The 22,811-nt window shown below is 40.2% G+C and overlaps 1 protein-coding gene and 2 pseudogenes across 3 annotated transcripts in view; 1 reads left to right on the top strand and 2 right to left on the bottom strand.

The window, feature by feature from the left end:
• The window catches only part of LOC308645778 (olfactory receptor 7D4-like), an 89,900-nt pseudogene that overhangs the window by 40,985 nt on the left and 26,104 nt on the right, over positions 1-22,811 (top strand). The gene's annotated exons all lie outside the window — the stretch shown is intronic.
• Positions 7,823-9,282, bottom strand: LOC308645903 (nucleosome assembly protein 1-like 1; annotated as a pseudogene). Its single transcript has one exon. The product of its transcript is annotated as a nucleosome assembly protein 1-like 1 (transcript).
• Positions 12,314-13,318, bottom strand: LOC308645945 (olfactory receptor 7D11-like; the record flags this gene model as incomplete). Its single annotated transcript, XM_081288396.1, has 1 exon — positions 12,314-13,318. The coding sequence occupies exon 1, from the start codon at positions 13,307-13,309 to the stop codon at positions 12,314-12,316; it is 996 nt and encodes a 331-aa protein (XP_081144522.1). The 5' UTR covers positions 13,310-13,318.

The raw sequence follows: 22,811 nt of genomic DNA, 5'->3' as shown, positions 1-22,811 counted from the left end.
AGGAGGAAATCAAAAAAATTCTTAGAGATAAATGAAAATACAGACACAACATATCGGAATCTATGGGACACAATGAAAGCAGTTTTAAGAGGGAAATTCATCGCCTGGAGGTCATTCCTCAAAAAAAGGAAAAACCAACAAATAAATGAGCTCACACTTCATCTCAAAGCCCTAGAAAAGGAATAGCAAAACAACAGCAAATGTAGCAGAAGGCAAGAATTAATTAAAATCAGAGCAGAAATCAATGAAATTGAAACAAAAGAAACTATTGAAAAAATTAACAAAACAAAAAGTTGGTTCTTTGAAAAAATAAATCAGATCGACAGACCCCTAGCCATACTAATGAAGAGAAGAAGAGAGAGAACTCAAATTACTAACATACAGGATGAAAAAGGCAATATTACAACAGACGCTACAGAAATACAGAAGACAATTAGAAATTATTTTGAAAACCTATATTCCAATAAAATAGAAGATAGTGAAGACATTGATAAATTCCTTAAGTCATATGATTTGCCCAGACTGAGTCAGGAGGATACTCACAACTTAAACAGACAAATATCAATAGATGAAATAGAAGAAGCAATCAAAAGACTTCCAACCAAGAAAAGCCCAGGACCGGATAGGTATACAGCGGAGTTTTACAAAACCTTTAAAGAAGAATTAATACCAATACTTTTCAAGTTATTTCAGGAAATAGAAAAAGAGGGAGCTCTGCCAAATTCATTCTATGAGGCCAACATCACCCTGATTCCGAAACCAGACAAAGACACCTCAAAGAAAGAAAACTACAGACCAATATCTCTGATGAACCTAGATGCAAAAATCCTCAATAAAATTCTGGCGAATCGGATACAAAGGCACATCAAAAAAAATTGTGCACCATGATCAAGTAGGATTCATCCCTGGGATGCAAGGATGGTTCAACATACGGAAATCAATAAATGTTATTCACCACATCAATAGACTTAAAGATAAGAACCATATGATCATCTCGATAGACGCAGAAAAAGCATTTGACAAAGTACAGCATCCCTTTATGTTCAAAACATTAGAAAAACTAGGGATAACAGGAACTTACCTCGACATTGTAAAAGCTATCTATGCTAAGCCTCAGGCTAGCATCATTCTGAATGGAGAAAAATTGAAGGCATTCCCTCTAAAATCTGGAACAAGACAGGGATGCCCCCTATCACCACTTCTATTCAATATAGTTCTCGAAACACTGGCCAGAGCAATTAGACAGACGAAAGAAATTAAAGGCATAAAAATTGGAAAAGAAGAACTTAAATTATCACTATTTGCAGATGACATGATTCTATACCTAGAAGACCCAAAAGGGTCTACAAAGAAATTACTAGAACTAATAAATGAATTCAGCAAAGTGGCAGGATATAAAATCAACACGCATAAATCAAAGGCATTTCTGTATATCAGCGACAAAACTTCTGAAACGGAAATGAGGAAAAACACTCCATTCACAATATCCTCAAAAAAATAAAATACTTGGGAATCAACCTAACAAAAGAGGTGAAAGACCTATACAATGAAAACTACAGAAACCTAAAGAGAGAAATAGAAGAGGATCTTAGAAGATGGAAAAATATACTTTGTTCATGGATAGGCAGAACTAACATCATCAAAATGGCGATATTACCAAAAGTTCTCTATAAGTTCAATGCAATGCCAATCAAAATCCCAACAGCATTTCTTGTAGAAATATATAAAACAATCATGAAATTCATATGGAATAATAAAAGACCCAGAATAGCAAAAACAATGCTAAGCAGGAAGTGTGAATCAAGTGGTATAGCGATACCAGACTTCAAACTACACTACAGAGCAATAGTAACAAAAACAGCATGGTACTGGTACCAAAACAGGCGGGTGGACCAATGGTACAGAATAGAGGACACAGTAACCAATCCACAAAACTACAACTATCTTATATTTTATAAAGGAGCTAAAAACATGCAATGGAGAAAGGATAGCATCTTCAACAAATGGTGTTGGGAAAACTGGAAATCCATATGCAACAAAATGAAACTGAATCCCCTCCTCTTGCCATGCACAAAAGTCAACTCCAAGTGGATCAAGGAGCTAGATATCAAATCAGAGACTCTCCGACTGATAGAAGAAAAAGTAGGCTCCAATCTACAGATTGTGGGGTCGGGCTCAAAATTCCTTAAGAGGACACCCATAGCACAAGAGTTAATAACAAGAATAAACAAATGGGACTTTCTTAAACTGAAAAGTTTTTTCTCAGCAAGAGAAACAATAAGAGAGGTAAATAGGGAGCCTACATCCTGGGAACAAATTTTTACTCCTCACACTTCAGATAGAGCCCTAATATCCAGAGTATACAAAGAACTCAAAAAATTAGACAATAAGAAAACAAATAACCCAATCAACAAATGGGCCAAGGACATGAACAAACACTTCACAGAGGAGGACATACAATTAATCAACAAGTACATGAAAAAATGCTCACCATCTCTAGCAGTCAGAGAAATGCAAATCAAAACCACCCTAAGATACCACCTTACCCCAGTAAGATTGGCAGCCACTATGAAGTCAAACAACAACAAGTGCTGGCGAGGATGTGGAGAAAAGGGTACTCTTATACACTGCTGGTGGGACTGCAAACGGGTGCGGCCAATTTGGAAAGCAGTATGGAGATTCCTGGGAAAGCTGGGAATGGAACCACCATTTGACCCAGGTATTGCCCTTCTCGGACTATTTCCTGAAGACCTTAAAAGAGCACATTACAGGGATACTGCCACATCGTTGTTCATAGCAGCACAATTCACAATTGCTAGACTGTGGAATCAACCCAGATGCCCTTCAATAGATGAATGGATAAAAGAAATGTGGCATCTATACACAATGGAGTATTACTCAGCACTAAAAAATGACAAAATCACGGAATTTGCAGGGAAATGGATGGCACTAGAGCAGATTATGCTTAGTGAAGCTAGCCAATCCCTAAAAAACAAATACCAAATGTCTCCTTTGATATAATGAGAGCAACTAAGAACAGAACAGGGAGGAAGAGCAGGAAGAAAAGATTAATATTAAACAGAGACATGAGGTGGGAGGGAAAGGGAGAAAAAAAGGGAAATCACATGGAAATGGAGGGAGACCCTCATTGTTATACAAAATTACATATAAGAGGTTATGAGGGGAATGGGATAACAAACATGGAGGGAAATGAATTACAGTAGATGGGGTAGAGAGAGAAGATGGGAGAGGAGGGGAGGGGGGATAGTAGAGGATAGGAAAGGTAGCAGAATACAACAGTCACTAATATGGCAGTATGTAAAAATGTGATGTGTAACCGATGTGATTCTGCAATCTGTATTTGGGGTAAAAATGGGAGTTCATAACCCAATTGATTCTAATGTATGAAATATGATATGTCAAGAGCTTTGTAATGTTGTGAACAACCAATAAAAAAAAAGAACTATGTAATGTTTTGAACGACCAACAATAAAAATAAATAAATAAATAAATGATAAATAAATAAATAAATAAATGATAAATAAATAAATAAATAAAAGTTATTGTGCTCATCTACAACTAATATGTATAAACCAAATCACCCTAGAAACATTAAGTGACAAAATTACAATTTAAGCATCACTGTTTATATCTAGGCCTGGTGGCTCATGCCTATAATCCCAACAGCTCAGGAGACTGAGGGAGGAGGATTGCAAGTTCAAAGCCCAGCCTCAGTAACTTGGGGAGGCCATAAGCAACTTAAAGAGACCCTGTTTCAAAATAAAAAAGGGCTGGGGATGTGGCTCAGTGACTGAGTGCCCTGGGTTCAATTCCTGGTACAAAACAGACAAACAAAAAAACTGCTTACGATGAGTAAGAATTATGAAACCTGAGGATGTTAACTATTTCAAGATAGGAAAAAAATCCTTGAAGACCAATGTAGTCCATGAAGGTGGGAGGAGGTGCTCTCTGAAATGGGAATGCTTGGGCAAGGAGAGGAAGGACCAGGGACTGCTCACTGGGGAGTGTAAGTGAGGGAGGAACTTTCTAGTATAAGAGGATAAGTGTCTGCCCAACTAGATGGCCAGCTGGTATAGGAGGGGTGCAGTGGCCAGTGGAGTGGCCAGTGGATGGAGCAGGGTGGGCTTCTGGAGGGACAGAGTGTGAGGCCCACAGTCCAGCTGCCTGGGGACCTCCCTGAGGTCCCTCACACATGGGTAAAGCTGTATTGATTTGTGGATAAGAGGTTGAGACCGTTTTGTTCGTTTTTCTACCCAGAGGCATATATATGGTGCCTGTCACCTGGCAGGTGCTTGACAAGTACAGATGCGGGCTGCGTAACAGACTGAGATCTGTGATCTTGAGAAAGTTACTTAAGCTCATGTCAACAACAACACAAAAAAGAAATAGATGAATGAAGAGAACTCAAAACGATAATCACAATAAAAAAAAATGACTCTGAGGAGATTTAGCAGCCATTACGGTTTTTATCAGCCAGGCCAGAGAATCCTCCAGCATGAGCAAACCAGGGTCAAGTTATTAAGACAATAAAAATGATCATAGCAAACATGAAATGCTGGGGTGGAGTACTGTAATATTTGGGTTCAGTTAATGAATATGCCAAGAAAATATACTCCAACATTAATCAGGCAGTATTCTCCTGAGATGAGGTCAGAATAGGCACAAATAGCAAACATCAGAAAAGGTCATATTATTGTATTATGTGGTGGCCACTGAAGTGAGCAGAAAGGAGAATGGCAGCAACCATCATGTGGGACTATTCAGCAATGTCATTAAGTCAGGATTGACAGCAAATGTAGGTAGAGTACAAAAGAAAAATCACATTAAGAACCTATAAGACAGTATCTCATGCAGAATGGATGGATCTTCAGTGAGTAATTAGGAAATATATGATTTGGTATGGAAATCTAATAGGAGCCTATAATTCACGGGAGAGAGTAGAAAAGATACGGAATGGCCGCTTCTGACCTATTGAAAAGGGTTCTGAATACCAGAAAGCAAGGAAAGGAAGCAGAATGAGAGTTTGAAAAGATGATTCAGAGGAAAATAAAGTACCTTGCAAAGTGCAGGACCTTCATCTTCATAGACTGACTACACGGGGCTGTCCCAGGGTCATTGTCCTGGAGTACAGCCCAGGGCCCACCTTCCTCTTTTCCTTTTTTTGCTCCACCAGCCGCCCTGGAAATGCTGACTCTCTCCAAGACTCTCACTGGAGACATCCCTCTGCACAGCCACTTGGGTTTTCACAGAGAGTTGGAGCGGAGAAGTGTAAGACAGGGGATAGAAGGCATGCTTAAAGAGGTGGATTCTCAGTGCTCCTCATTAAATAAATTATTCTTTTATCTTTGCAGTTGCATGTAATTCAACTCCCCTGGGCCACGGAGCAGAAAACAGAAAGAAAAACTTTCAGTCAGTATTGTATGTATGTATGCAGCAAGAGGGTGAGGTGGATCATTTCCTCCAAGGAAAACAACAGTTTTCTTTGCTTTAATTTAAATGTCACAAGGTGTTCCCTGTGGAATGTTTGTTTTCTACATGGACCCAAAGTCAAGAATCAGTCCTCTGTGAAGTGCTTCCTCTAAAGAATCTTTCAGGTTAGGGATATAGCTCGGTTGGTAGAGTGCTTGCCTTGCATGCACAAGGCCCTGGGTTCAATCCTCGGCACCACCAAAGGAAAAAAAAGAAAAGAATCTTTGACAGTTTTATAAACCATTTGGTGTTTGCAATGGTAAATTCATGATAATTAAAAGTGTCAAGGTGGAGAGAGAGGTACTTTGAAGTAGGGTTATGATCAAACATCACTGTGGGGAGTCCTCTGTGAGCTATTTGAGGGGTCTTTGCTCTGTACTGAGCCATGGAGACTTAGGTGTTTTTCCTTAGGACTATCCCAGCTCTCCTGTGCGCATCAGATTGCCCAAGGCAGGAGACCTCTGTCCTCCCTGTACTAGGGGAACAGCTCCTGCAGCTCCAGAATTGGGCATAACCTGTTGGGCATAACCCCACCCCCTACCTTATTTGGCAAAGATCATTCCATGGAAAACCTTTGATGTTCCCCCATATAAAGAAAAAAATTGTGGGCTCCATCTCTCTTTTTCTAGTGTAGAAACTCCATCCTTTTTTTTTATAAAATTAATTCCAAGTTTTATTAAGGATTTCAAATTACAAATATTTCAAATTTCTAGAATGGAATAGAACCACTTTAGAACTGACGAAATGGCATAAATGAACACTGACATTCCCTGAAACTCCAATTTGATAAAGAAAACAATTCCTGTGCAGATGACACTGATTATTTAAAGATGAAGTATTACTATCTTTTCACTTTGGCATAGCTGTTTCTTAAAGGAATAAAACAAAAATAGTGATTTTGTTGCTTCTTTCAATTCATTAAAAATGGGATTCTATCTTTAGGTCAAAATTTTTAAATTCAGAAAAAGCTTGTATTTAGATTGTGGTTAGAAAAAAAAATCACAGTCTATCTAAGTCAAAGCAATCAAAATCATTTTGAAAATGAAGAAAAAAATTATTATAATTGGTTAAGGATTTCCAGTAGTTAGTTAAAAATCTCAGGAAAAGGCATGGATAATTCTATGCAAATAATAAAATGCCTTCACATTCTAAAACCTTAATACTAAATTTTCAAAAGAAAACTATCACTTCTAAAAGTGAACTCAATGTAATTTTATTAACAGCAGAAATTCAAACTCTCCTGTAATTACAGTTCATTTAGTTCACCCTCACTGTCAGATCAAAAGTTCATCCCCCAAAATTAACAGTAATAAGCCTGAGGTATTTTAAATGTGGCTCTATAGTCTCAAATTTAATTTCATTCTGTTGGGAAAAGTATAAACGGCAGCCGTACCCCAGAGAAAAAACCCCAACATGGCGCCTAAGGACTTCTTCCTACCTTCTTCTCTGCAGTGGCGCAAAAAGTTCCCGCCCTTGTGAAATCTCCCACCGGCGCCAATTTCAAACCTTGCTGGCAGGGAACCTTAGCCCCAATGAGAACTAATTCCTGGGCGCGGGAGCTGATATCTGGAAGAACTTGCCAATAAACGGGTGGCCTGCCATTTATCTAAGCCCTACCATCTCCCCTTTAGCTCTATATAAGCACACAGCTTTTTGCAATAAAATTGGAATTCTCCCGGCGAAGTGTCTTTGCGTGGGGAATTCTTTCACATTCCCCTTCCCCAAATGGTCTTATTACCACTTTAGTCCCATGATCTCTACAGTATTTTGTTACAGTATGGTCATCTGATACACCTGGAAAAAAAAATCCTTGGACCTACTGAAGAGTTCACTCATCCCATCCAATTTTCATTAAAATAGGAGCCATGTACAGATCTGAAAGAGTGTTGTCTGGCCAGATCCAGAAGAGAAGTGTTTTCAATTCATTTTCCAGTTAATTATGGAAGCCTGGTATGAAAAAAAAAATGCTGAATATCACACTTGTGGTACAAAACAGGCCCCAATTTTTAAGCTTTTAATGAGGCTGAGAAACAGTTCATGAAATTTAACTTAATATGCCTTAACACATCTTTGAGGTAGTTAAGTAAACAGTACTACCCATTTTAATACACAGTAAACAGAAGCATGGTAAATGACATACTAAAGCAGTAAGAATTAGAATAAACCATACAAGCTTAGGGCTTTGGTTCTAGCCAAAAGGAAATGAAATTTAACATTTTTGCTTTTTAAAACTATATCACATCATTAAGAGTCTTTTTTTTTTCCTTCCACTTGCTTATGAAGCTGGCATGCTTTCCTTCAATAATATGGTAAACTGGGCACAACCCTTAATCCAAGCCTCTGGGTCTAACCTGAATTAGTACAAAATTAAGACAGTATCTTGTGAGAACTAAAATTATATTTGACATTTTTAGTTTAGGCTGTAAAAACAAAAACAAGCAAACAAACAAGAAAAACTTGAAAAAGGCTCGTCAAATGATGTAGATTCATCCTTTCCAGGAGAGCAGAAGGTAGATTCAGTGCAGGTTATCCTCAAAGCCACATACATCCTGCTTCACTGTTGCTTGCACTCTGCTGGGTTTTGATCCTTCTTGGAGTCATAGTCTGGATCATTTCCCTCATCTCCTTCTTCTTCCCCTTCCTCATCTGTTTCTTCACCTTCTTCATCATAATCATCATCATCATCATCTTCAATAGCTTCTCCAGTGAAGTATAACACTGATCTCGGGATTATACATTCATGTAAAAAGTGACCAATTTCAAAGTCTGCAGCAAGAATAGCGTCAGCAGCATCATCCAGATCTCCACTGTCGGGAACTTCAGGAGAGGCAAAAAAAAAAAAAAGAAAGAATCATTGGAGACTGTTTCCGTCACGGTACGAACTTTGCCTCGTCCCTTGTGTTTCTGCTTCTTCTTAATAGTTTTCAAAGTGACATTCTTTCCTTGTTTTCAAATCTATCTGGCACCCTGTACGGCCCATAATTTCGGGTCCATCAAAAGAAAAGGGATCAGAATTGTCTGGTTCTGACCTCATCCTGTATGTCTTTGTCAACACTTCCTTTGTGAAATATTCGTTGGGTTCAAAGTGAAATTCTGAGATAAAACTCGTAGGCTGGCCAGCATCTGAGAACTTCACTTTAATATCTTTCAAGTGCTTCAGAATAGGTTCATCATGTTCCTGAACCATGTCACTGAGCAAGTCAACGTTCTAAAAAACAGTCAACCAAAATTCAGGAATTCCTTTAGGGTCTTTTTTTTCTTCATCTTTTTTTCTCATCTTCTATCTTGGCCTTTTCTTTCAGCTCCTCCGAAATCGCCTCTTCTTCATCTGGTTTCCATTCACATTCTTCTTCTGGAGGTTCATAAATTGCATTAATGATCTCAAATCACTTATCAAATAGAGGCTGATGGAGAACAGCATACTTCCTTTCAAGATCATGAATTTCCTCATAGAATTTGGCTTCTGTCTGTGCACATATAACTTGAAGGTTTTTGAGAGCACTCACTCGTCTTTTAACTACCCTAGGCAAGCTTTCAGTGTATCCTGTTGGTGTTTCTACCAGATCATCAAGTCTTTCTTGAAGAGCTGCAAGAATCGGAGGATTTTGCATCATCTGAACAGTCAGCTGACGCGCTTTGGTTTTTGTTTCTTCACCAGTTTCTTCTTCTTCTGCTTCTTCAACATCATCCAAATCTTGATCAAGTTCAGATTGTTCTTTGTTGTCAATGTCTGCCATGTTGTAGGAGCTTCAAATACTGGCAGCTAGTACTGGGAGCCAGGTGGTCGGAGCCGCGCAGCACAGGCAGTGACTCCGGGAGGCAGCAGAGAGGCCAGGAGCAGGAGGCGGCGCCGAAAGCAGATGGCGCTAAAAAGGCTGGAAACTCCATCCTTAAGATCAGCGAGCCCCCACCCACCCCTACTTTTTAAAATTACATCCTGTGTCCCGTGGTTTTCTCAATGCTTTCTCTTTTTTAGCTTTTATTTTGCAGCCAGCCCACTCCACAAAAGGGAACCTCACTTCCACTTCATTACAGCTTTATCCCTAAAGCTGTAATGAAGGAAGAAGGAAGAAGGAAGGAGAAGGAAGAAAGAAGAAGGAAGAAGAAAGGAGGAAGAAGGAGAAGGAGAAGTTGTTCTCAGAAGAAGACACAAATGGGGGCTGGGGATGTGGCTCAAGCGGTAGCACTCGCCTGGCATGCCTGCGGCCTGGGTTCCATCCTCAGCACAAAGATATTGTGTCCTCCAAAAACTAAAAAATAAATATTAAAAAATTATCTCTCTCTCTTTAACAAAAAAAAAAAAAAAAAAAAAAACAAGAAGAAGACACAAATGTCTAGCAGATATATGACAAAACTCCTCAACATCACTCATCATTAGGGTAATGCAAGTTAAAACTACTAGGAGACAACACTGCACACTGCTCAACAAGGTTATGATCAAAAACAGGATAAAAAGGGAAACATGGGCTGTGCACTGTAATCCTAGCTACTCAGGAGGCTGAAGCAGGAGAATCTCAAATTCAAAGCCAACCTGGGAAACTTAGAAAGATCCTTTCCCTAAATAAAAAATTAAAGAGGCTGCAGATAAAGCTCAGTGGTGATACAACTGTCTGGCTTGGGTGAGGCCCTGGATTTAATCTTTTTGGAAAAAAAAAAAAGAAAAAAAAAAGAAAGGCAGAAAAAAAGGAATATTGGTGAGGATGTGGAGAAAAGGCATCTCTGAAATGTAAATAAATGTAATAATTTATTGTAATGTAATAAATATGGAAAACAGGTTGTAATGTAAATAAATGTAATAATTATGGAAAACAAGTTGCTTGAAGAATTTTAAATAGACCACCATAACACCCAGAAATTCCATTTTTGCATGAAAATCAGATGGGTGTGAAATAGGTATTCACATTACATGTACATTCTCATTACTGTAGCAATATTATTCACAGTACTCAAAGTAAAAAATCAATGTAAATGTTTATTGACATGTAACTGGATAAATAAATATGCATCTACACAATGGGACATTAGTCAGGCACAACATGAGAGAATCATGGCATTTAGTACAACATGGATGAACCTGGATGACATTATCGGCGTGACACATCAGTATGACCTGATATGTCATACTGAAGCTGCCGGGCGTAGGAAGTCAAGCCCCACATGGCTCACTTACACGTGGGTCTAAAAGTAGAGCCCAGCGAAATAGAGAAGATGGTGACCACAAGAGCTAGCTGTGGGGTGGAGGATTAGGTGGTTATCTGTCAGAGCTACCCATTCCAGTTAGATACGCTGAGAAGCTTCAAGAGATCTATTGTACCACATGATGAGCATAATCAATGACAGTAAACTTCAGAGTTGAGACAAAGGGAGAGATATCATAATGAGGGGAAAATATTGGCAAAACACATATTGGATAAGGGTCAAGTATCTTTATCATGTAGTGATTTTAACTGTCAGAAACAAAAATACCCTCTACACAATTACTTAATGAGCACAGACTTCATAAGACATTTCCCCACTGAAGATAGATCAACTGTCAACAAATTCCTGAAAAGATGCTCGATGTATCACAGGGAAATGCAAAGCAAATGCAAAATGAGATAGTACTGCACAGACTGTGGAATGCTCTGCTTTTTATAAGTATTGGCAAGGATGTTATGATACCAGAACCTTCACAGGTAGAATGTAAAATGTGACATTTTACACTTACCATAGGCCCAAGCTCCACTCCTATTTATATTACCCAAACAATAATAATAATAGTATAGTTCTTAACAATAGATTCTGAGAAATGCACTCTTATGCAGTTTTGTCATCATGCAAACATCCTACAGTACACTTAGATGAAGTATCATGGCTGTGACATCACTAGACAATCCAGCGTTATGGAACTGCCCATCACATATACAATCTGTCATTTGCTGAAGCCTCATTAATGCAGCATGTGACTTTACTCAGACTTAAACATTCACGCATATCCTTAGCAGCACTCTTCACAGTAGCTAAAAGACGTAAATTACCCCAAGGTCCATCAAGGAAGGAATGGCAAAACCACTTTGTTGTACACCTAAAGTGAAATATGCAGTGACAGAAAGTGAGAGAGGTAACATTAACCAATAAAACTGCCAAAGGGAAGAAGGAAAATAAGGACAGAGGAAATGAGGGAAAGAAGGAAGGAAAACCAGCAAGAACCACAGAGAATGAAGCAAGGTCTCAGTGCGATTCTAGCCATTACCTCACAAGTCGTATGAAAAGCCTGTGTTCAAAACTTGATTCCAGATTTTCATGTTCAAAATCCAAACATAGCTGTTACAAAGTGTATGTTAGCAAAGGTCGGAGGAGCTGACCTCAGTTGTGTGTTCCACATTTATTCAATTCCAATCTCAGTGTCTTCGGTGAGTAAGTGAATGAGAGAAAATATTTCAAAGAAATCTTTTCCAGGGTAAATAAAGTCACAGATATAAAGCAACAAGCATAGTCCTGATATAACAAGCTCTTTTGTCTTAAAATTTTCATTCCATTTCCTCAGGGAAAATAGGAATATTCAAATTAAGGTATTAATATTCAAGGAATGATTTTTCAGGAAATTATTTCAGCATCTGGCATAAGTTCTTTATGTCAAGTTGAACATCGCAGGAATGACTACCAGAAACTTCCACATGTGGAAATTCATGCACCACGTATAATTAAGAAAAGTTAAAAGTACTGAATGGATTCTAGAGGAGAAGTTAACACAAACACAAACAAATGTGGAATCACGGATCTTTGGGGAAAAGAAGAAATAAGGCATGTCTTTAGGTCCCTGAAGGAGCCAGGATAGGTAAATTCACAGCAATAGCTTAAGTATCTGCAATGTCCACCTAGTTCTGAGGTCAGTGATCCAAGAAGGACCAAAGGCTGCTCTTCTGAGGAGCCTCCCCAGGGCCCCCTTCACATCCTTGTTCCTCAGGCTGTAGATGAAGGGGTTCAGCATGGGGGTGACCACAGTGTACATCATTGAGGCAATCATGGTTCTTGGGGAAGACTGGGTCCCAGCAGAACTGAGATTAACTCCAAATCCTGTTCCATAGAACAAGGAGACCACACAGACGTGGGACCCACAGGTGGAAAAGGCTTTAGACTTGCCCACAGAGGAGGACATCCTCAGTAAGGAGGAGACAATCTGAGAGTAGGAGTAGAGGATCCCAGTGACAGGAACCACACCCAGCAGGGAAGTCACTGTATACATAAAGATGTAATTGATGATGGTATCAGATCTGGCCACCTTGAGAAGCTGAGCCAGTTCGCAGAAGAAATGTGGGATTTCAATGCCTGTGGAGAAGTTCAGTTGATTCAACAGTACAATATGAACCAGGGAGACCCAGCATATGATGATCCAAGACATCAGAACCAGGAGGACACAGAGCTGGGGGTTCATAATGACTGTGTAGTTCAGAGGATGACAGATGGCCACAAAGCGGTCAAAAGCCATGATGGTTAATAGGAAATTTTCCATTCCAGCAAAGGTATTAAAAAAATATACCTGAGTCAGGCACTCGATGTAGGAGATGTCTTTATTCTGTGCCTGGACCTTCACCAGCATCTTTGGGACTGTGGTGGAGATGAAGCAGATATCAATAAAGGACAGGTTGGAGAGGAAGAAGTACATGGGGGTGTGGAGGTGGGAGTCAGAGCAGATGGCCAGGATGATGAGCAGGTTCCCAAGCACTGTGACCAGGTACATGGACAGGAACAGCCCAAATAGGATGGGCTGCAGGTCTGGATCATCTGAGAGAGGCAGGAGGAGAAATCCTGGTACACATGTGTGGTTTTCTGCTTCCATATAATTGGTGTACCTGCTGGGGAAAGAGGCAAGTACAATGTTCAATTAATAGCCAACCATCATCTCAGGTAATTTTCTCTTTACAGTGTCACCCTTGGATGGATGTCCTTCACCCTGTATTGAATCACACCGCTGACTGTGATTTACTCAGCCAAATGACAGCCCATTTCCCACTTTCAAAAGTGTGTAATTATCCTGACTCCCTTTAACTTAGCAGAAACATCTCTTTTTATCATTGACTCACTAGTTTCAATTTTCCTAACTAAATTAATGGGCATCTGGGGGAAGCCACCCATGAATTACATGAGGATTTAGGTTTGGCCTCAGGAACTACCCATGGTTCTCCCATGGCAATAGATTGCCCAATGCATGTGACCTTTGAACTCCGCTCTCCTAGGAAGATCCCTCATAGTAGCTGCGAAGATGAATGTTTAACCCATTGGGAAGTGGACAGCCCACATTTAACCTTTTTTGGTAAAGAACATTCTATGGACTGTCTCTGATATTTCCCGATATAAAGAAAGCAGGTGGGGGCTCCATTTTGCCATAGTGTAAACACTCAATCATGACCAGCTTGCCCATCCTGCTCCAGCTTTTGAAACTGATTCCACCGAGGAGAACTCCATTTTCACTGCCCTGGCAGGGCATCACCTGATTTCTCATCTATGTTAAACTTCCAAGGTATTTGCAGAAACTTCATCATCTCTTTTCAGTAATCCAAATACTTTATTAATTCTCATGGCTCTGTAACGGTCACTGGCACATGAAGTTTCAGCCCAAGCTACCTTCACTGTGTGACATGGCACACAGACATCAATTAACTCCCACATTTGCTTGGAAATGAATGGTAATCACTGTTACTATTTTTGTGGTGTTTAAAAATGCCTTGTTCCCAGAAGGATCTAAAAAATGATTTATCATTATTAACTATCCCAAGGTATCATTATGAGAGGGACATTCAGAAATTGAGTTCTCAAGTCAGATTTCACTTAACCTCATTCTGGTTCAGCAATGCAGCACATGATGTTGGGAAAATGACTTAGACTCTTCTATATGCAGATTCTTCCCTCCACAGTAGGAGTCATAATTATTCATGACACAGTAAGGATTAGAGAGTGAAATTGAAACAGTGCATGTAATTGTTTTCCTGTGGTTCCTGTGCTGTAAAATGGGCACTCAGTAAATGTGAAATGTTAAAAACAATGTTAAGAACAGTACATCTGCCTTGCCAGGCTACTGTATTTCAATACTCCTCTTAACTGAACCAGGGCAGCCATAAAGGATGAAATTCTGAACAATACAGATACAACAGTGATGTTACCTCTTTTAACTGCATACAGCACTTGTATTAATGAAGAGACCTATGGCTCCTCTGGGAGAATTTCCTGCCAGGTGAATTGTTCCAAGAAGAGGAAAAGTTCAGGGGGACTCTATTGATAAGAGGAAGAAACAAAAGCACACCACCATTAAAGTCAGATGCAGGAGACCTGTGAGAACGTGTGTCCAGTTGCCCATTCTCTTGAGTAGGGACGTTCTGTAATGAAATCAGCAGTCAGTGGGCCAAATATCTAGCTTTGGATTCCATTTCAAGCATTCAAGCATTTATAAACCAAATCATCTTAAAATCAAAACACCAGTTTATGATTTAAAATTTTAAACAAAGAGTGAGCATTAAGATGGCTAGGGATGTTAGTTTTTTTAAAACATGAAAAAAAAGTCCTTGAACACCAATTTAGTCTGGGAAGGTGGGGAGAGAGTGTTCTCTGAAACAGGAATGCTTGAGCGGGGAGAGGAAGGACGGCGACTGCTCATCGAGGAATGCAAGTGAGGAAGACACTTTCTGGTCTGAGAGAAGAGGATGAGTGGTTGCCTAATCAGATGGCCAGCTGGTATAGGAAGGGGTGGCAGTGACCAGCATCACAGAGAGCAGGGATGGAGCAGCGTGAGTTTCTGGAGAGACAGAATGAAATTGAGAGGGACATTCAGAACTGCCTAGGGTCCTCCCTGAGGTTCCTCACACATTGGATAAGCTGTATTGATTTGAGGATATGAGGTTTGGACATCTTTGTTTATTTTTTTACCCAAAGATGCATATGGTGGATGGATAAAGAAAAATGTGGTATATATATATACTCAATGGAATATGACTCAGCTTTAAAGAAGAGAGAAATTATGGCATTTGCTAGTAAATGGTTGGAGTTGGAGAATATCGTGCTAAGTGAAATAAGACAATCCCACAAAACCAAAGCCAAATGTTTTCTCTAATAAGTGGATTCTAATTCACAATAAGGCGCGGGGGGCACTAGGGAAGAAGAGCGAATAGCGTGACCTTAGATTAGGTGGAGGGAAGTAAAGGAAGGGAAGGGGAGGGGATGTGAGGATAGGAAAGACAGTGGAATGAAACAGACTGTATGTATGTATGTGACTGCATGACCAATATGATTCTGCAACATGTACACTCAGAAAAATGAGAAATGATATCCCATCTATGTATGATATATCAAAGAGCAGAAATGCATTCTACTGTCATGTATAACTAATTAAAAAAAATTTTTTAAAGATGCATATGGTACCTGTCACCTTGCAGGTGCTTAACAAGTCTAGATGTTGGCTGTGTAACAAAGACTGAGATGTGTGACCTTGAGAAAGTTGCTTAAGCTCATGTCAACAACAACATAAAAAGAAATAGATCAATGAAGAGAACTCAAAAGTATAATCACAATAAAAAGTGACTTTGAGGAGATTTAGCAACCATTACTGTTCTTAACAGCCAGGCCACAGTATCCTTGGACACGAGGAAAACAATAGTAACTTCTTAACTCAATAAAAAATGATTGTTGAAAAACCACAGCAAACAGAAGATGCTACAATGAAACACTATAATATTTGTGTTTGGTTAATGAACATGGCAACTTCAATCATTCAGTATTCTCCTAAAATCAGAATTGGCCTGAGTACCACACATCACAAATAATCAGGATTGTATATGTGGTGGCTACTGAAGTGCACAGATAGTAACAATGACAGTCACCACAATCTGAGCTTCAGTGCAGATTCAGTGACATAATTAAGTCAGTCTGACAGCAGCATCGGTAGATTACAAAAGTCACATCAGAGCAAAACCTCATGCCGGAGGGATCTTAGTGAGCAGTTAGCAAATAAACGAATGGAAAGAGGAAATCTAGTAGGGACCTGTCATCCAGGGAGGGAGTGGAGGAGATAGGGAGACTCTCCAGAAAGCACTGCCTTCAAGGAATGGCCATTTCAGACTCTTGCATTAAGGTTCAGAATTCCAGAGAGCAAGGAAAGAGGCAGAATGGGAGCCTGAAAAGATGGTTTGGTAGAAAGTAAAGTACCTTGTACGTTCAGGACCTTCACCTGCACAGACTGACTACCCTGGGCTGCCCAGGGTCACTGTCCTGGAGTAGAGCCCGGTGCCCACCTTCCCTTTTCCTTCTTGCTGCACCAGCCACACTGGACACACCGACTCTCTCCAAGGGCTACCACTGGAGATGTCCCTTCTGCACAGCCGGTTCCAGGGAGCCCACTTGGGGTTTCACAGGGGCCTGGAACAAAGAAGTCAGGAGAGGGGAGCAGGGGCTTGCTTCAGATTTCTAGCAGCTCAAGGGGTGACTTCTCTGTGACTTCACTGAGTCAGTCTTTGTGTTGTATTCTCACCCTCCAGACAATTCAGCTCCCCTGGGCACAGAGCAGAGAGCACAGTGGAAAATTTTCAGTCTATAGTGTGTGTATGTAGGCAGCAAGAGGGTGAGATGGGCTTATTTCCTCCAAGGAAAACATCTGTTTTCTTTGCTTTGATTTAAGCATACAATGTGTCCTCCAAGGAATGTTTAATTTCTACGAGGGACTAATCAGAAGAATCACTCCTCTGTGAGGGGCCTGCCCCAAGCAATCTTTGAGTATCTAATAAATCTCTTGGAGTCCACAATGTTCAATTCATGATAATTAATGGTGTCGATAATTAAGGTAGGTAGCGAGGTACATAAGTAGAGTGTGAGGCCAAGGTGACTTCATCCCTATAGGTCTAACAGTTCTAAAAATTATATATACTATATATGTACATTATGCCCAATACACAAGCAATGTAATTTCAAAATGTTTCTTTAAGCTTTCTGCATGTTCTTTATTTTCAAAAATTATTTAATTTGTTTTATATATTTTGTTTATCTTTTCAAGGAATAAGGAGTAAATAGCTAAAAGTGTGAGAGTCTGTTTTTTATGGTGATGAAGATGTTCTAATTTGCCCTCATGATGCCCCCACATGTGTATGGATAGACTAGAAGTCATTGAGTTGTACACTTTCAGAGGATGAATGACATGGCACATGATTATATGGCAACAAAACTGTTTAGGAAAGTTTATCAAACTAATATCAGATATCAAAATATATATTATTGTGGTTTAGGGTGCAAGAGTGATATTGTACACAATGGATTGTAGGTTCTAGAAAGACATAAAGAAGAATGTTACTTTGTTTCTGTAAAAGGAATGACATCACTTGGGAGGTATTGAGGGCTGGCTGGTTGGTTTACAGTGCTGGGATGGAACCCAGGGCCTCCTGTGTTGTTATGCTTGAATTCGGGACCCCCAAAAGACCACCAGAGATCAAGATCAATGTAAGCAGCAAACAGGTGTTTATTGCGAGCTAGCTCGGTCCTCCACACGCACACACAGCAACTGGTGACGCTGAGAGGCCCCGAGCCCAGGATTTGCAGCAGTTTTATACACTCTTTGGGGAAGGCAGGGACTTCACATACATCATAGCATCTCTTAGCAAATCATCACACACCACGGGAAAATCATAAAACAACTCTAAAACATGATTAGCTCATTCACTGGTGGGAACAAGTTGGGTAGGGGTGATTGGCTAGTACAAGAGGGGGATTTGTTTGAACTGATTGGTTTAAGCCATGAGATCAACCACCATAAACTACTGGGAGGGTCATCTGGCATCCCAGGTATTTTCCCTGTCTCATGCTGATTGGTGGTTGCTAGATGGTTGCTATGGGTCCTCACCTAGCCTGACTGAGTCAGGGACACCTGGCTCTCCTGTTATTTGTAGATAAACAACTCAGCAGGGTGGTTATGTGCCTGGGAGTGCTCTGTGGGTCTTTCCAAGGACAAGGGTCCCGCCTCCTTCCTTGGACAGTCTTTGCTCTGAGATAGAGACTGGTTTTTCACCTGCACACCAGGCAGGTGCTCTGCCTCTTAGCTACACCCATGGCCCTGGGAGGTACTTTATGACTCTGCTAAAGGAAGGAGGTTTACACTCCAGTGCCAGCTACCTGCAGAGTGCATCAGAAATTCACCCACCCTCCATGTTTGCAGGCAGAGGTGTAAGGAACATGCCTGCAAGAGGAAATCAGTTCTAAAGTTCATTTCCAAATTTTTTCCTTCCTCATATTGAATCTCATAATATCCTAGAAAACATTCTATATTCCATAGAATATAGATAATACCATAAAAACAGGATAATATATTAGCTATTGTAATATATGTAATTAACATAATTAATAATTATTAGATAATAAATTCCTTTATTATGTGATACACTATATATTGATGTTTAAAATATACTTAATTGTAATGTATAACATATATTATACTATAATATCTTGCAAGATATTGTATTAAAAACAAATACAAAATTCCATAAAGTAGCATCAGTATAATTGAACACAGATACTCAAGTCCAAAAAGCTCAAACTTTTCTTAAATTTCAATGCTACATTAATTCAACTTACTTTTTAAATTCTGTTTGTCTGTTTTTAGACTCATCTTTAGCTTCATCTATTCAACAGATTTTCCTCAGGCCAGAGACTGTGCTCAGTTCTATGAACACAAATATAGAACAGAGAAAAAAATTTCTTGCAATTGACAGTGTAAATTTCAGAAACACAGCAGTAGTGATGCTAGACAAAAAAACAGAGTGTGGGCCAGGCTTGGTGTTACACACCTGCAATCAGGAGAAGGAAGCAGGAGGATTGCAAGTTTGAGGCCAGTGTGGGCAGCTTAGCAAAACCCTGTCTCAAAGTATACAGGGGACCCGAGTCCCCTGTGTTTCTCCTTTGCTAGCAAAGGAAAGGGGCTGAGGATGTGGCTCTGGGGTAAAGTACTGGGTTCAATCTCCAATATTCAAAAGTAAATAAAGAAATGAGTGTGGGCTGGGGATGGAGTGTTGGTGAGCCTGATTCTGGACCCTCAGGGAGGAATGCTTGTCTTGCTCACTGCAGCGGGGAAGTCCTAACGCAGAACACTGTTTGGGGACAAAGTTCTGTCAGAACACTGGCAAGTGCCATTTCCTTGCTCCTTTGACAAAAAGTTATTCCCCTGTTGGTACAAGATCAGCCTGAGTGGCAGTTTCTGAACTCTTGGTGTCTGGACTCCAGTAATATGATATGTTGTGTATCACCTCTGGCCTGTTGTGACTGTTATATGTAAATTGGCACATACCCACTATAAAAGCTGTTTTTGCTGTGCAATAAAGCAGATGCAGTTCTCTGAAACTGTCTCCAGAGGGGTTTCTCTGCACCACCAAAGGGCAGGCCCTTTATTACTTCTGTTGACTGGTGATGAGTCCTTGCTTGCTCAATGTTGAAGTATAACACCAGAGAAGCACGCTGAGGCAAGGTCAGAGTGGAAAATAGAAGCTTATTAAAGGACAGAAGAAAAGACTTCTCCAGGAGGAAGAAGGGGACCCAAGAGATGGAATTAATTGAAGGGAGAATGTGTTCCCCTTTTTATAATTTTTTGAGTGATGGAATGTAGGTGGGAAGGCCCAAAGGGTGGGACACAGGTGGGCCAAAGAAGTAATCTGGGCAGGAAGGACTTTTGAGTCAGCATCTTCAAGTTTGCTGGAAGCTGTTCATTAACACTTCTTTGGGATGGGCTCTGGGCCTTGGGCTTTTCACAGACTTCATTAACATTCCAAGAGTCGTTCAGCTTTTCCTGGAATTCATTTTCAACATGGCCTCCATTTTGGATCTTATTCAATATTAGACCCAATTTACCTAACTATACTGACTACCTATCTTTAAATCTGGCTTCATTCCCCCCTCTAATTTTGGGAACTCTTACTGCTGTAAGGAAAGGGGGCAAAGATCGTTCTGGCTTCTTCAGGCTGAAAGGGGATGATGTTGAGCAAGCAGTTTGGAGTCCCCCTTTAAAAATTGGGTTTATCGAGTGGTCCATGATAGAAGTCTGATTGAGAAGTAATAGGCTGGAGGGCCACTTGAGTGGATGGGTGGTCTATAAGAGAAACAAGAATTTATTAGTACTGAAACCAGATTGATGCAGCAATAAATGCCACAGCACAGGAATATGCCAATGAGTATGATGCCAAAGAGACTAACAATGTTTTCCACCAGGAAGTACCAGAGAACCAGGAGCTAAGGTATTGTTCCCATGACAAGGCTGGCTAGGATATGGCTTCTATCTGAGCTTGCAAAATCCTTTTACTAGTATGACCTCTGTGTCTAATAGAGAAACCTTTAATTCTGTTACTTAGGGCTGGATAATCATACTAGCAAACACCAAGCCTAGCTGTGTAGGTTAGGAATATCTGTAGGCCTTAAACTAAAAACTACTCTGGCAATTCCTTTTGATAGTTATCAGGCATTCCTGTCTGAGAATCTCTTTTGTAGCCTCCAGTTTACTTATTCTTGGAAGTTACATTTAACTATTATTATTATTTAAAATGCCCAGGAATAGCTGTGTTTTGGCTTTAGCTGTGTTTGCTAAGTGTTTAAGATGAAGCAAGTCAAACTGACTTTTGTTTCTATCTATTGTTAACAGTCAGCTGAGTTTCCCTGGGAGTCCTGGGGGAACTTTACAGCAGCTTCTCAGTTCCGCTAGTGCCATTTGCAGTAGGATGGGTCCAGGCCTTGCTTGACCATGTGGCTTCCTTTGGAAGCATCAGGGATGTCTCCCTTCTCTGATGACCCTCCTCTTCACAGCAAATGCACTGATTGGCTTTCTGTTCTCCAGCGGTCTCATTAATCTCCCTGATCGGGAGGTTATGTGGCCCAGAGTTGCAAAGCTCTTTAGAGAAGTCCCCTGTTCCCTGGAATTCAGACTGACTCAGAGGGAAAGAGCCAAACATTGGTTTTCTTGGCCCTTTTAATTTAACTTTAATTTTAAAACTTAATCTTAAACATCCAGCAAATAAATTTCAACAGCCTTATATTAAGAGTACTGGGCTTTAATGTCTATCTCTCTATTCTGTAGGTGATAACTCATTATCTTAAATCAACCCAGGTTGTGTGTTCTTAAAGAGAAAAAAAAAAGAATAAAAGTGTCTTGGGTCTCAGCTCAGTCTCCTACTGAGCTCGCAGGCTTCTTCTATTTGCATTTCAACTTAAGTCCTGGCTGAGGTCTGGAAGAAGCAGGAAAAACTGGAATTCTGAGCAGAAGCCTCATGCCTAAGGCATTTTAACCATAAGTCACAATTTTCAGGTTTGGATGTTGAAAATTATGATAGAAAAGTAGCAAGTCAGAGGATGTTATCTAAAAATTGATCGGGGCCATGCCAATTTTTGTAACTTCCTCCGAATGTCTGGGGCTGACTGAGTGATAAATTTGTACTTTAAAAGTAACTGGCCCTCTGTGGATTCAGGATCCATGGTGGTGTGTTTTCTTATTGCCTCTCTGAGTTTCTCCATGAAAATAGCAGGGCTTTCCTGGGGTCCCTGAATAATTTCTGAAATCTTAGAATAGTTAATGAGCTTTTGCTTGATTCTCCTAAGGGCCTCAAGGCATCTTGCTCGTCATTTGGGTCCCACTCAGGATCATTTATGGGAACTGCCTGTGCTCCAGATGGATAATTGGGCTTGCTCCTAGTCTGTTCTGCTGGAGAAGGAGCAAGGTGTAGGTCATCCCCAAATTCCTCAGCTGCTCTCAGAGTTGCTTCCTTCTCATTGAAAGTCAAGGTCTGGTTGAGTAATAGCATAATATCTTTCCAGGTGAGGTCAAATACCTGGCATAAGTTTAGAAATACCTCAATATATTTATCTGGGTCCTCCGAAAATCTCCCCAAGTCTGTTTTTATCTGCTTTAGGTCTTGAAGGGAGAAGGGGGTATGTACTTTGATTGGCCCAAATTCTCCTCCTGGCATCTCCTGGAGAGGTAATATATTTGGTTTGCCTGTTGGGGCAGACACAGGGAGGCCAGGATATGGAGGACAGGAAGGCTGTTGCTGTGCACCAACAGCAGATGGATATTTTGTGGGTCCTCCTGATTCTTTCTCCTCAGTAGGTGAGTCCCCAAGATTTTCTCTCTTCATGGCAGATATCATAGCTAACTCTATTTTACATTGTTGGCATAATTTAGGATTTTTCCCTTAGGTCAAAGAAAACCTGAACATACAACACCTCACACCATTTCCCTTCCTTTTTGCAAAATTTATCAAGCTGTAAAATTGTATTAAAATTGATACTTCCCTCTGGTGGCCAGATTTCTCTGTCAGGGAGTTTGTACTGAGACC

Source organism: Spermophilus citellus, assembly GCF_964194105.1.
Source record: "Spermophilus citellus genome assembly, chromosome: 3".
In the NCBI taxonomy this organism is placed as follows: domain Eukaryota; kingdom Metazoa; phylum Chordata; class Mammalia; order Rodentia; family Sciuridae; genus Spermophilus; species Spermophilus citellus.
This window is presented reverse-complemented; position numbering and strand designations above follow the sequence as displayed.